This window comes from Natator depressus, chromosome 1 (assembly GCF_965152275.1).
Source record: "Natator depressus isolate rNatDep1 chromosome 1, rNatDep2.hap1, whole genome shotgun sequence".
Taxonomy (NCBI): domain Eukaryota; kingdom Metazoa; phylum Chordata; order Testudines; family Cheloniidae; genus Natator; species Natator depressus.
Window position 1 is genome coordinate 211,930,921 of NC_134234.1, and position 12,811 is coordinate 211,943,731.

General features: G+C 46.1%; 1 protein-coding gene across 1 annotated transcript; it reads right to left on the reverse strand.

Moving 5' to 3' along the window:
* Positions 1-3,680: 3,680 nt before the first annotated feature.
* On the reverse strand, positions 3,681-12,484 carry GABARAPL1 (GABA type A receptor associated protein like 1). Its single transcript, XM_074934844.1, has 5 exons — positions 12,355-12,484; positions 11,170-11,555; positions 7,334-7,412; positions 5,345-5,463; positions 3,681-3,820 (listed from the first exon to the last, which is right to left on the reverse strand). The coding sequence occupies exons 2-5, from the start codon at positions 11,257-11,259 to the stop codon at positions 3,755-3,757; spliced, it is 354 nt and encodes a 117-aa protein (XP_074790945.1). The 5' UTR covers positions 11,260-11,555; positions 12,355-12,484; the 3' UTR covers positions 3,681-3,754.
* Between the last annotated feature and the right edge of the window lie 327 nt (positions 12,485-12,811).

The following is a 12,811-nucleotide window of genomic DNA, read 5'->3' on the forward strand; positions in this document are numbered from 1 at the left end:
GTAAAGTCAGCACAGCCCAGAGGCACGGCTCTGATCCTCAAAGGTATTTAGGTGCCTAATTCCTATTGAAATAATGGGAGTTAGGCACCTACATACCTCTGAGGATCTGTGGCCAAGAGCCTATTCCTTCCTGTGCATCACCAACACAATTGTTTACTAAGTTCCTATCAGTTATATCTGTGCAAACCCACTGCTGATTGTGGAGATGCACAGGTGTCACCAAGACCCTAGTTTGGCAGGGAGAATCTTTATTAGTGGTGATGTTCAAAATGGAAACAGTCCAGTTTCATTCTCAGATCCCAGGCTGAGTCAGGGCCAGCAGTTAAAACATAACCTTTTTACTTGCGAACTCATTGAATCATAGAAAATGAGGGTTGAAAGAGACCTCAGGAGGTCATCTATTCCAATCCCCTGCTCAAAGCAGGACCAGTCCCCAACTAAATCATCCCAGCCAGGGCTTTGTCAAGCCGGGACTTAAAAACCTCTAAGGATGGAGATTCCACCACCTCCCTAGGTAACCCATTCCACTGCTTCACCACCCTCCACTGAGCAGGTTTGATGCAGTTATTGAGTGATAATGAACAAGGAGCCCCACAGTCCCAACCTTCCATTGTGCCTCCTTCCTTCCTGGCTCACCACTACTCCATACACTTGGCAGGCAGGGAAGAAGAGAGGCCCTGGCTACCACCACTGCAGGTCCATATTTGCATGGCAAGGCAAAGAGTAGGCCCTAGCCCACCACTGTCTCTACCATTCTTTGGGAAGGCTGAAGCCTCTGCCTCAGCCTACCACAAATCCCAGTCTGTGGTGTATTTGCAGAGCGCTCCCCTGCTCACTGTTGCTTGATTTGCTTACTACACTCCAAGTAGTAGGGAATGGCCCAGCACATACCACTCTTCAAAGTCCTCACACACTGCTTAGTCCTTAATGAGTCATAGTTATGCCATAGTGAACAGCTAGGTGGGGAGACAGATATGAATATGATGATCTATGTATCATCCAGAAGGGATGGGATACACTCACTGTCCCTCTCTCTCACACACACACACAACACGTGAAGGGAACTCTGGTATGTTATGAAAGGGAAGTAATGATTTATTACTCTGGTATATCCTGTCCAGTGGGAGGCAGTGCCATTTTCAGTGACAAACAAAAATATTACAGCCAACTGCATTTAATATCCAGCCCAGAGCAAGCCTGATTTTCAAATGTGTCTTTATTGATCGGTTGATTTAGCCCATACAATATGAACTTTATTTTACAAGAACCTGCAGCTGGTTAGAGTAACTGACACAGAAAAAAATTATCGTCATTGCCTTTTACAATATTAGACTATAGCGAAAACAGAGGTAAATGCCACAATCCAGTTAAAATAACCTAAACAAACTAACCCCAACATAAAACCCCACATGTAACAAATGGCCAGAATTATTCCCACAAACATCACGGTGCGAGGGGGAGGTATGGACACCAAATCAAACACCCCAGGTTGCAGCTGTCTCCCCCTGGGCATGCACGAGCAAGAGCATGCGAGAGTGCGAGAGAACACACGTGTAGAGGTAAGTGTGTGAGCAAGCACAAGACTGGGGGAGAGAAGTGCAATGGCCGCCGCTGCCCCCAGCATGCCTTCACCCAAAGGGATTTTTCTAACCTTCAGAACATTCAGAGCTTGTGAAATGAAAGGCCAACATGGATTTCCAACCAAAGGATAAGGAAATACCCCAATAAACAGAGAGGAGTGGAGGGAAGAGGGCTGGGGGAGAATTATGTCATGACATCCTAGGCAATACCCAAGTGATCTATAATGGTATTTTGAGTGTGCGATCATCCCAGGAGGACTATCCCATGAGGTGTGCAATGGAAGAGCAAACCTGAATTCAGGATGCAAGTAGGGAATGCTTATCTATATGTTTCTCCTCTTGTTCCCCTTTCTAAAGTAATGTGTCTCAGTCCTCACTGCAGTACCTCCTGCCAATGCCCCTCAATCCTGTCCTGCAGCCCACCCTGCTTTTCCAGTCCAGGGCTTCCCACACCGCTCTGCCAATGTCCCTCAATCCTGATCCACAACATGCTCTTTCTATTCCTATCCATTTTAGTGGAACAACAGTTCAAAAAGTTAGAGAAATCTTAGGACAAATTTCACACACATCACCAGAGGTTAGCTGCTTGTTTATTTCTCTGCTCCAGTGAAGTGCTAACCCAGATTTTTCAGCCCCCATTGTCACCTCCCCAGGAAAATATAGGGAGTTGGGGTAGAATCATCATATGAAAAGAGAGTACTTATCAAAGGAGACTGATAGCTCAATGGTTTGAGCATTGGCCTGCTAAACCCAGGCTTATGAGTTCAATCCTGGAGGGGGCCATTTAGGGATCTGGGGAAAAAAAATGGGGGATTGGTCCTGCTTTGAGCAGGGGGTTGGACTAGATGACCTCCTGAGGTCCCTTCCAACCCTGATATTCTATGTCTCCTGCACTTCATCTGGGGTCTGTCTGTTCTTCCCCTCCTTCTGGTCTTCTCCCCACCTCTAGGTCCCTCCCTCCAACCCCCATCAATGGAGGAATGTTTACAGTAATTAAATTCAATTATTTTATTATTGCTCAAATTCCAACATAAAGCTTCCCCAAAATTCAACTCCCTCCCGAACCCCCAATTTGACTAATGGCAGTTCTAGGAACATCCACTGTTTGTGCAACTCAGAAGGCACTGCTTTGGCCTCACAGCTTAAGTCCTGCATGGGATGAGATCTCTCGGTACTTTTGTAAGGACAACACTGGCTCAGAAAAAAATACATATATCTAAAGTATCTGTCCTTATGTTGTTCAGACTACACCTCTTTCTCCCCCCCCCCCCCCCCGCCAATAATTACCACTGTTTGGCCACAGTATGGTAGAATTGCCCAACAACAGGAACCCAGGTTAGAATGTGTGCAGGGCCATGAAATACTCTGCTCTTAAAGGGCACGCAAGATCTATAAATGTGACATGGAGGGGAAGACTAAATCCAAAGGGTTTATGTACCAGGCTGGGCTGCAACAGAAGGGGCAGAAGGAGTTGGTCTCAACATGTTTGATCGAGCACTTGAATGCAGTTTAAAATAAATTAAAAAATCTCACCTCCCTTATCTCAGCCTGGGTAATTCCCAACCCTTGGTGAAGGTAAGGTTAACGGAGAAGTAGGGGAACTATTTGTGGGCACCAACTAAAATGAGGATGCCCGGCATAGGGACTTCATATGGGCACGCAGAGCACCAAAGCACATGGCACACTTGAATGCCCATGCTAGATGGTGAAGATAAGCATGAGAGGGACAGTACAGTATACTCACTCCCACATCCAGAGAACGTGCACACACATTACTGCCACCCAGCAGTCCTTCCCTCCCTCCCCAGCTACTACCTGGAAGGTGTGAGAGTCTGGCTTGCCTACCAAGGCCCTGTTACTCGCTAACAGAATTCCCATACCTGGCAGGGGGCAGAACGCTACAAGGGGAACCTCCCAGTCATACAGCTCAGAACCTTCTGTCAGCCAGTCAGATCACTCCATCAAGCCACGTCTCCCCCCTCCTCCCTCCATCCCGCTGTAAAAGTAACAATAACAGTAATAATAATAATCAAATGTGTGAAAATGATGGCATTGTATATGTGGTTCTTTTCCAGTTCTCTCTCTCCTCAATCTTCCTCCTCTCCGATGTGGATTTCCCCCTCCCCCCACCATTCCTGTCAGTCCATTATGCCTGTGCGCCCGGAGACCAGTGCTCACTTGCCGTAGACACTCTCATCGCTGTAGGCCACATAGAGAAAATAGTCCTCCTCGTGGTTATCCTGGGAGTGGGAGGGGAGAAAGGAAGAAAGGGTGAGACACACTCACTATCTGGGAACGTCCCCAACCAGGGTCCATTGTAACAGCAAAAGGAAAGAGCATTTCTCTGTCACTGTCTCTCTCTCTCTCCCCCTGGGCCTTATTTCCTTCCTCCACAGAGAACCCTGGACGTGCCTGAGTACAGAACAGTAAGGTTTCTTTGTGGATGTTTCTGATCCATACAGAGAAATGGTTTTGCCCCAGATGCTTGTGAAATAATAGAAATGGATCCTTCCATTTGCATGCCATTGAGAGGTTGTGGGAAGGGAGCTGGAGGAATGTGGCACTAAATCTACACTGGAAAACAAAACAAAACAAACCCCGCAGCAGAGAGCCTCAGAGTCTGGGCTAACTGACTCAGGGTTGCAGGGCTGGTACTCCAAGGCTAAAAATAGCAGAGTAGCCTCGGTGTCTTTATCTTCTATCACCTTCATTAAAAAAAAAAAAAAAAATCCCTCCAGGGTTACTGATGGATAATGATTGTACTCAGGGCAGTCTGAGGAAGCCCTTTTAAAAAATGCCATTATTACAGCGAAGGGAAGATGGAGGAGATTCTCCTGCTTTTGATGGAGTCACCCCATCTCAGAAAGCTGTAAAGCAGCCCGGCCAGAGACAATGTTCCTTGGGCTCATAAAAGTTTTTCCAAAGGGCAAATTATTGGCCTCTAGAATGGACCAGATGGCACCAATTATCAGGTGTTCTCAAAAAGTGATTACTGGAAGGTGATCCTCAGACTCCCTATGCGGTCTTCATATACAGATTTGAAATTACACATGCTGGTCCCTGCAGTGTGCTGTCAAACTCAGTGTATTTTTCAGCATATGCACTTATTATGTTTGTTTGCCCACTGGTGTGGTTCCTCTTCCTGGCTAAGAGAAAATGTCTTTGTTTAAACAGGAAAGCAAATGAATAGGTTCTCCAGTCACTCATCTACTCATCTGAGCTATGAACCAACACACCTTCTGGGAAACAGGACTTAGCGCAGGCAAAAGACAAATGTATGTGTGGTAGCCTTATTAAAATGTTAGCAGCACATCACTGAATAGAACAGGGGAGGCCTGACTCCCCGTCCTGTGCTCTAATCACTAGACCAACATTTCCTCCCAGGATCTGTCTTGGAAGGAATGGGATTGTAACACAAAAATGTGGACCTGCCGGGAATCTCTGACTCCTAATCTAACACCCTTACATTACCAAAGGAAAATAAATTAAGCAAGCATTAAATTAATTATTAAAATTCCTGTTTCCTCTGCCAAATTCCCCATGCCCTTTGGTCTAACCACAGAATGCAACATTCCAAAGAGGGCTGGTGGAATTCAAGCAAGAGTGGAGAGTTCCATTCAAGGGGGAGCTAATGTCCAGTAGGAATCATCAGTCATGCAGTGCTTAGCTCTACAGAGTGAGGAGTTCCCATATGTAACATTATTTTAGGGTATGAGTTGTTCAGGCCACTATAGCGATAGAACAAGGAGATGGGCTGGGCTTACCTCATACAGCTGACCCATGGTAGCACTGGTGGGAGGGATGGTGTTATTGACAAAGAAGAATAGGGCATCCTCTGGCCTCAAGTGGATCCGCTTTCGAATTAAGAAGTAGAACTGGCCAACTGAAGAGGGACAGGAAGGGAAGGGAAACAGTGGAGGATGGAACGTGATTGATACAGGGATCAGAGAGTGAAAGTCAAGAGAATGCTTGATAGACACAAACTTCTGCAAATGCAACCAGACATTGACTTGTATATCTCCTGCTCTTCTGGCCCTAAACCCCAGCTCTATCAGCTACCCGCAATGCTGCCCTGCAGCCCTTTGCTATTCTAGTCCTGTGCCCCTCAGTCCGGTCCCACAAGCCCCCCTGCTATTCCAGTCCCAGACATCTCTTAAGATAACATGATCACACAAAATTGTGGTGGGATTGTGTGGAGACCTGCAGTATATCTGCAGAGGAGAAAGGGCAATTTTTTAGACAGTTGCACTTCTGAGGCGCCCAACACCTTTTTGCCCTGAAATGTGCCCCTCCCTCCCCACAGTCTGCTCAACACCTTTGGAAGAAGAAACCCTAAACAATGATATAGTATTAACAAGAATGAGAAGTTCATGCTAGAGATTGGCCCTCCAATGCAAAGTTCAGATCTTCACCTGAACTTTCTCAAAGTTCACGGTCATTTAAGTTTGGGATTTTGGTTCAAGCTGTTAAAGACACAAAGGTCTGAAACGAAATTTGGATCCAGGCTGGAACTCTGACCCTCCCCACCACAATACAAATGCATTGGGACCTGGGATTTGATTTGGGGCTCAGGTCACTCTCAGTTTCACTGTAAGAAGAGACCACAAGTGTTATGTACAGACTAGGGAAAAATGGGCAACGCAGGAAAGAAAACAGGAACTTCAGGGTCACTACCTACCACCAGTCCAATGTCCCATCACCTGACTACCAGAGCTGGCCAATGTCCTGACTAGACCAGTGTCTCATTTTCCACCATACTGATTCAGACCACTGGACACTCTAGTCCCATATCCAGACTCTGACAGCACCCTCACTTCATTCTAGCATGAAGTGCTTTAGTAAAGGGAGACACGAGGATTCCTAACCACCATATGATCAACTGACACTTTAAATCTTGAAGCTTGAAGGCCCTTGAAAATTTTACTTTAGTGATTGTCACTGCAGATGCTATTCTTATTCATAAAACACACTCTATCCTCACTAAGTATTTGTCTGAACCGTATTCCATGGGAACGAGTTCTGCAGTTAATTATATACTACAGGAAAAATGTATTTCCTTTAATTAATTTATAAATGTTTCATTTGTTCATGTCCCCAGATAGAATCAGACTTAATCATACAGTGACAAACTCACGGCCATTTGGAAATGGAGCTTCACGACTGTCACTGCGCTACATACCATGGCCACTCAGAATTTCATGGTGGGAGTATATAGCGAATTCACATCCTCCTGCTCCAAAGACGTAGGCCCTAACCACTTGAGCTAAAGGAGAATGGCCACTGGCTATTAGCTGTATTGAGGGCTATGATACACAGCTAAACCATTCTCACTATAATAAAAGGCAGTGGTCACACAGTGTTTACACAGTGTAATAGAGCCATTCATTAGAAGAGCTCAAAGTACTTTACAAACACTAATTAAGCTCCACAATCCCCCTTGTGAGATAGATTTGTGCAATAAGTACAGATGGGAAATTACGTTCCAGAGAGGTTAAGTGGCTTGTCCAAGGTCATATGGCAAGTCCACAGCAGAACTAAGACTAGAATCCAGGAGTCCTTATTCCTAGTTCCCTGATTCCAACCACTGGTTGGACTTATTCCTAGTTCCCTGGTTCCAACCAGTGTCTACACTGCCTACTTGGGTCTCCCCATCCTCCCATCAAAGCATATTCTCATTATGATGATATCAGTGCAAAGAATTCCTGGGTACTTCCTCACTGGAATGCAGGAAGAAAGGAGGCAGGGTTTGTTACCTGTGAGGTCAGAAGGCACAAGGTACTTCCTCTTGTCCAGGTCAGGTACTCTTGCTTTGGGTGCCTTCTCCACAATAACCTGGAGAGGGAGAAATAGGACATGAGAATCACCGAAGAGAGCAGACCAAAAAGTATTACTGGAAAAATAAGTGGTCCCTTAAGAGAGACGGTTCTTACAGGCCCATGGAAATTCTCTCAAACTCTGCTGGGGACCAACACTCAAAAAGCCAGGGAGCTGCAGGACAGTATTGAGGGGCAGTGGCAGAGCTGTGTGGGGAGCTCAGGACTGGAATAGTAAGTGTCACAGAGTAAAGCAGAGGAGGGAGAAACAGTTGCAAGGTTGGATCACAGGAACTGCAAAATCAGATCAGACTAATGGTCCAAGTAGTTCCGTATCTTGCCTCCAACAGTAGCCATTATCACATGCTTCAGAGAAAAGCACAAGAAACCCCATAACAGAATAGCCAGCCCCCACAGGAAATTTCTTAGTAACCCCAATTACTAAGTTGTTAGTTTATATATATAGCGTTTACATTCCTTATAATTATTTTATCTGACCTAATGTAACTGTGGATATTCTAATTATCCACATAAATGTCCAAACCACTTTTTAAATCCTACTAAGCTCTTGGCCATCATAATATTTTGTGGCAATGAGTTCCATAGGCTAATTACCTGTATATGTTGCATAAAAGAATATAAAGAGAAGTAGACAAAGTCAAACAAAGAGGTCCAGAACGATGGAAGCAATACTTACAGGTACAACTGGACAAATATTTAACCCCAAATCAACTAGTACTCAAAACAGTAGAGAGAGATGTGGTGGTTTGAGCAGCTTCCATGAAAACTTAACGTTCCATTTGAAATTTTTTGCTGAGCCCGGGAAGCTATTCAAAAGTTAGACAGAAATTTCCCTGGCACTATCTGATTTCTCTGGAGAAACACGGAGGCAAGCAATTTCATTTTTTACTTTGAGCATGACTAGTAGAGATTGATAGGCCATTTACCTTCAAGATGCAACCATTCACCCAACGCCATCTGGACTCATTTTCTTAGAATGAGAGATGGAATTTTCTGTGCTTTTCTTACAAGTCAGAGCAAGAAAAACCTAGGCCCAAATTTTCAAAAATGGCATCTGTTTTTGAGTACCCAATGTGAAACACCTACAGCCTGATTTGCCGAGGTGCTAAGCTCTCACAGCTCCAGCTGACATCAGTGGGAGTTATAGATCCCCAGCAGCTCTGAAAAAAAATCCAGCTGACACACACTTAATGTTGGTACATGAAATCACAGGCTGTTTTTCAAAATGTGCGTCCTAGCATCTCTGTAAGTTTGGAGACTTGCCTCCCCCAAGATACTGCACATGTGTGTGGCGAGTGGGATGTCTTTGTGGGTTTGGGTTAGCTTGGGGGGGAGCGTATAAAGGATGTTGTAAATGTGTTGATGTGAGGAGGATGTTGTGAATGGGGGATAGTTTGGGGGTCTTGTGTTGTGTATTCAGCATGTGAAGAATGATGGTTTAGCATTCCATCTCCTTAACCACTTGTCCCCCTCGTGGTGTTGCTGGATGTAACTCTGTAGTGTGTGTCTGGGGTAGGGGGAGAGTTGCAGGGGGAAAGACTAAAGGAGTGAATGACTGTGGGGCTAGGGTTGCACTTTTCCTTCTTCCCTCCAATTTCCCAAGGCACTGACAAAGAGAACCTTGTGAAAGCAGCAATGAGATCACCTTCTTGATAGGAGGGTGAATCCCAGCATGATTTTTACCTTGATGGGGAAGAAAGGAGAGGTCACAAGAAGTGTGGGGCTTGGGAGGAAGAAAGGATGGTACTGGGATTACTAAATCCTGGAAAGTGTTGAGGTCCAATAGAGTTTTAACAGAGACTACAATTTACAAGGAGATAGGAATGGGGTGGGGATGTTTGGTTGATTGAATAGCTGTTGAAGCCAATTTGTCTAAATAATAAATTTCCCAGGTGTCCATTCTCAGGGACCTGAAACCTTCACAAAATAGCCATACTCCATTCACACTGTTCCTGGAACTTTATCTCCACCCCTCACCCTCAGCTGTGATTCTGATCCCAAAGGTTTGACAATCTGTCTGCAGAAAGATGGAGAGACACCTGGTAAAGGAAAAACCAAAGGGCAAATGCAGATTATCTTCTGATTGTCACTGAGTGGTGGTTGCTGTAGCGTGGGAAGGTGCCAATACGCTTGTCTCAGCTAAAATGCTTAGATGTACTGGGTGCACTGCAGAGTAAACAGCTGAAGGGACACCATCATCAGGGATCTAGCTGTCAGGAAAGGCAGACACAGAAATGATTCAAAGAAGCTTGCCTCGTGTCTTCAGTTATTGCCTACACAGCTCTGTCAATGATTTTGAGGATGGTATTTTCCACTGTGGCCAGATGGACTTCCTCCTGCTGTTCCAGTCCTGGAACTCTGCACACAGAGTTTCTCCTTCAGTTCACCCTAACCCACAGCATACCTTGCTATTTTAGTCATGGCCTCCCCCCACAGATTAACCAATGCATCTCGAGCCTGACCTGCCTCACCCCTTGCTATTTCTGTTCCAGCCCCCACATAGCTCTTGCAGTACTTATCCATCATTACCCACAGCACAACCTGCTACACTAGTCCTCTGACTCCACCACAGATCCTGACCTCACTCTTGACCTGTGGCACCCTGTATTATCCCAGGCCTAAGGCTCTGCACCTCATTCCTGACTAGCAACAACCCCCACCTACTACTCCAGTCCTGTGATCCACATACACCTCTGCCACTGCACTACCTCGATTCTGACTTGCATAAACTCTTGCAAGTCCAATCATGGGGCTTCGCCTAAGAAATAAAATGGTGCTGAATTGCAGCAAAAATGTGTGGCAAGATTTTTCTTTCCTCTTGCATCCACGGGGGATTCTAGACTATTTTGGAAGATCACCCCTGAATGCTAAATCTAGGACAGACATCTCCAGTGGGGATGGAAAGAAAGAAGATTTTGAAAATATTTAATAAAAAGGGACCGCAGAAATGTAATGAGTTTAGTCCATTTCCCTTTCTTAATTATTTTCATAAAGACAGAAGTTTTCCATAAGCACTCCAAAGGGACTTCAGGACGAGGAAGCACAGCTAGGCTGGGAGAACATGACCTTGTTTTCTCTGTGATGTTTTTTTCCACAAAGAGATTAAATGAGAGGTCAAAAGATTGAGTGGTTGTTATCAATCTTCTCTTATATGCAAGGACAAAAACAGAGTAAGGTTGTATTGAAAAGACAGACCAAAAGAAAATAAAACAAATAAAATGAAAGGAAGATCTCTGATGACATCATACAGGCCCTCCAGTTTTCCATGAAGGTTATATGATTAACTCACATTGATTTCCACCATTTTTGCAAATAAAATGGTTAACTTCCCTCCCCACCCTGCAACAACATACACACAGACTATCATAAAAAAAGATGAGCAGCGTTTTTCCCTGCTAAATCGCTGCAGATCATGGATGGAAGGGGACAGAGAGATATACCCTATCACCTATTTACATATCAAATCAAATGGTATTGTTCTTGGTATATAACAATATAATAAATAGATACAGGTATGTAAACACAGATCAGAAAATAGACAGCAGATTTCAAGCAGATCAGGACACAAAAATACTAATAACAACAAACCCAAATCCTCTTCCCCACCCCTCCCCCTTTAAATAAATAAACCACAGAACATTTGATAAAACCAAGGCCACACAAATTGTCTGCAAAACATAATCAGCACTGCAAGCCAAGCCCAGGGGGCAGCAATCAGTACACTACACGACGATACAATTATATATTCCACTCACAGGGACCCTGTCTGGATATTTCTTTCTGATTTTCTCCCCTTCTTTTTTTCTGTATTCAAAAGGATGATCTTCTTTGTACTGGAACTTCATGTTGTTGGTCTTTTTTGGTGTCTCAAGTTTCCCCTTTTGATGCTGTTGTTTCTAATTATAAAATATATTTGTATGTATTTAAGGTGTCTTCCAAAGCCCTTGATATCAGAGATAGTGGTTCACAGCAAATTCTGAAGCGGTCTGAGGTTCTTCGGCGCTGCTCTAAATTCTCCTTGTGGCAGTTTCCCAGGCTGCAGAGACACAGCTGTTCATGAAATGCAAACAACGATGTAGCAAATTGGGCATTGTGATGTCACGGGGAGAACCTTCCATCATTCTAGGCAGCACCATCTCACCTGTAGAATAGGGAGGAGAGACTGCACCTTAATTAAATCGTATTCGCACACGGCTGTTCATGAAATACACGACGATATACCTGGAAATACGTAGTTATCACCCGTCATTGCATCTCTGAAGATACGGCCTTTCAAACCCTTTCAAGTATACGTTAAGAATTAGTCCTCCCCCCTTGCTCTGTGTCCTATGGCTTGAGCCACACGCTACTGCTACAAACAGGCTTCAGGGCTAAACCACTCCGTGTGCAAGGGGAGGCTCATGGGCTGCAACACAAAATAACACGCAGCCAGCCAGAAACAGAGTCTCCGTCTTTGCAGTCTCTCCGCGGCCTGCCAGCATTTCTAAGCCATTAACAGGGACATTGGGGAAGGTAGCGAGGGGCAGAGCAGGGGGCCCAGATCGTCAACGGGGGAAACATGGGGGGGGGGGCAAGCGGGACTGTTCTGGTCTGCTCGGTCTACGCAGGGTTTTCGCCCTTCCCCGACGCGGGACCGTCTCCCCGGCGCGTCTCTCCGTTTTGGGGATGCGGCCCTGTGTGTTTGCGTCTGTTGCCCATGGTGCTGAGCAGAGCGCAGCACGGGGCGGCGGAGCGAGAGCGGGCCGCACGCGCGTGTCACCGGCTCGCGGCGGGGCCCTGGTGTCATCCCGCTCCCGGCCGCGCCTGGCTAAGGGCTGCAGGCTCGCGCCTCCGCGAGACCCCGCTCATTGCACCACCCTGGGCCGCGGCCGCCGCCCCTCCCCCAGCGCCGCCGAGAGGCTGCTGTGGGGGAGAGCTCGTGATCTGGGTGAGTCACACACCTGCAACTCCGCCATCGCCGCCTCTGCCGACAGAGCGGGAGAAGGGAAAGAGGCAGCCCGCCCGCCCTGCGCTGTGGCCCGGCGGGAGCGGGGACGGTGCAAAGGCGCTGGCAGCCTCGCAGTTGCGTCCCGCATCAGTCAGGGACTTCTTAGAGCAAACCACTTGGCACGAGAGGCAAAATATGAGTTTTAAAGTGAAGCTTAATGGTGCCTCCGTTGGTGCGGGGGGATGATGTTTTCAGAAATAAAAGTGCCATCTTAGGTTTGTTTGCATTCATGGGATTCACAGAATAGCAGAGCTGGAAGGGACCTCAGGAGGTCACCTAGTCCAACCCCCTGCTCAAAGCAGGACCAACCCTCAATTTTTGCCCCAGATCCCTAAATGGTCCCCTCAAGGGTTGAGCTCACAACCTTGGGTTTAGCAGGCCAATGCTCAAACCACTGAGCTATCCCTGCC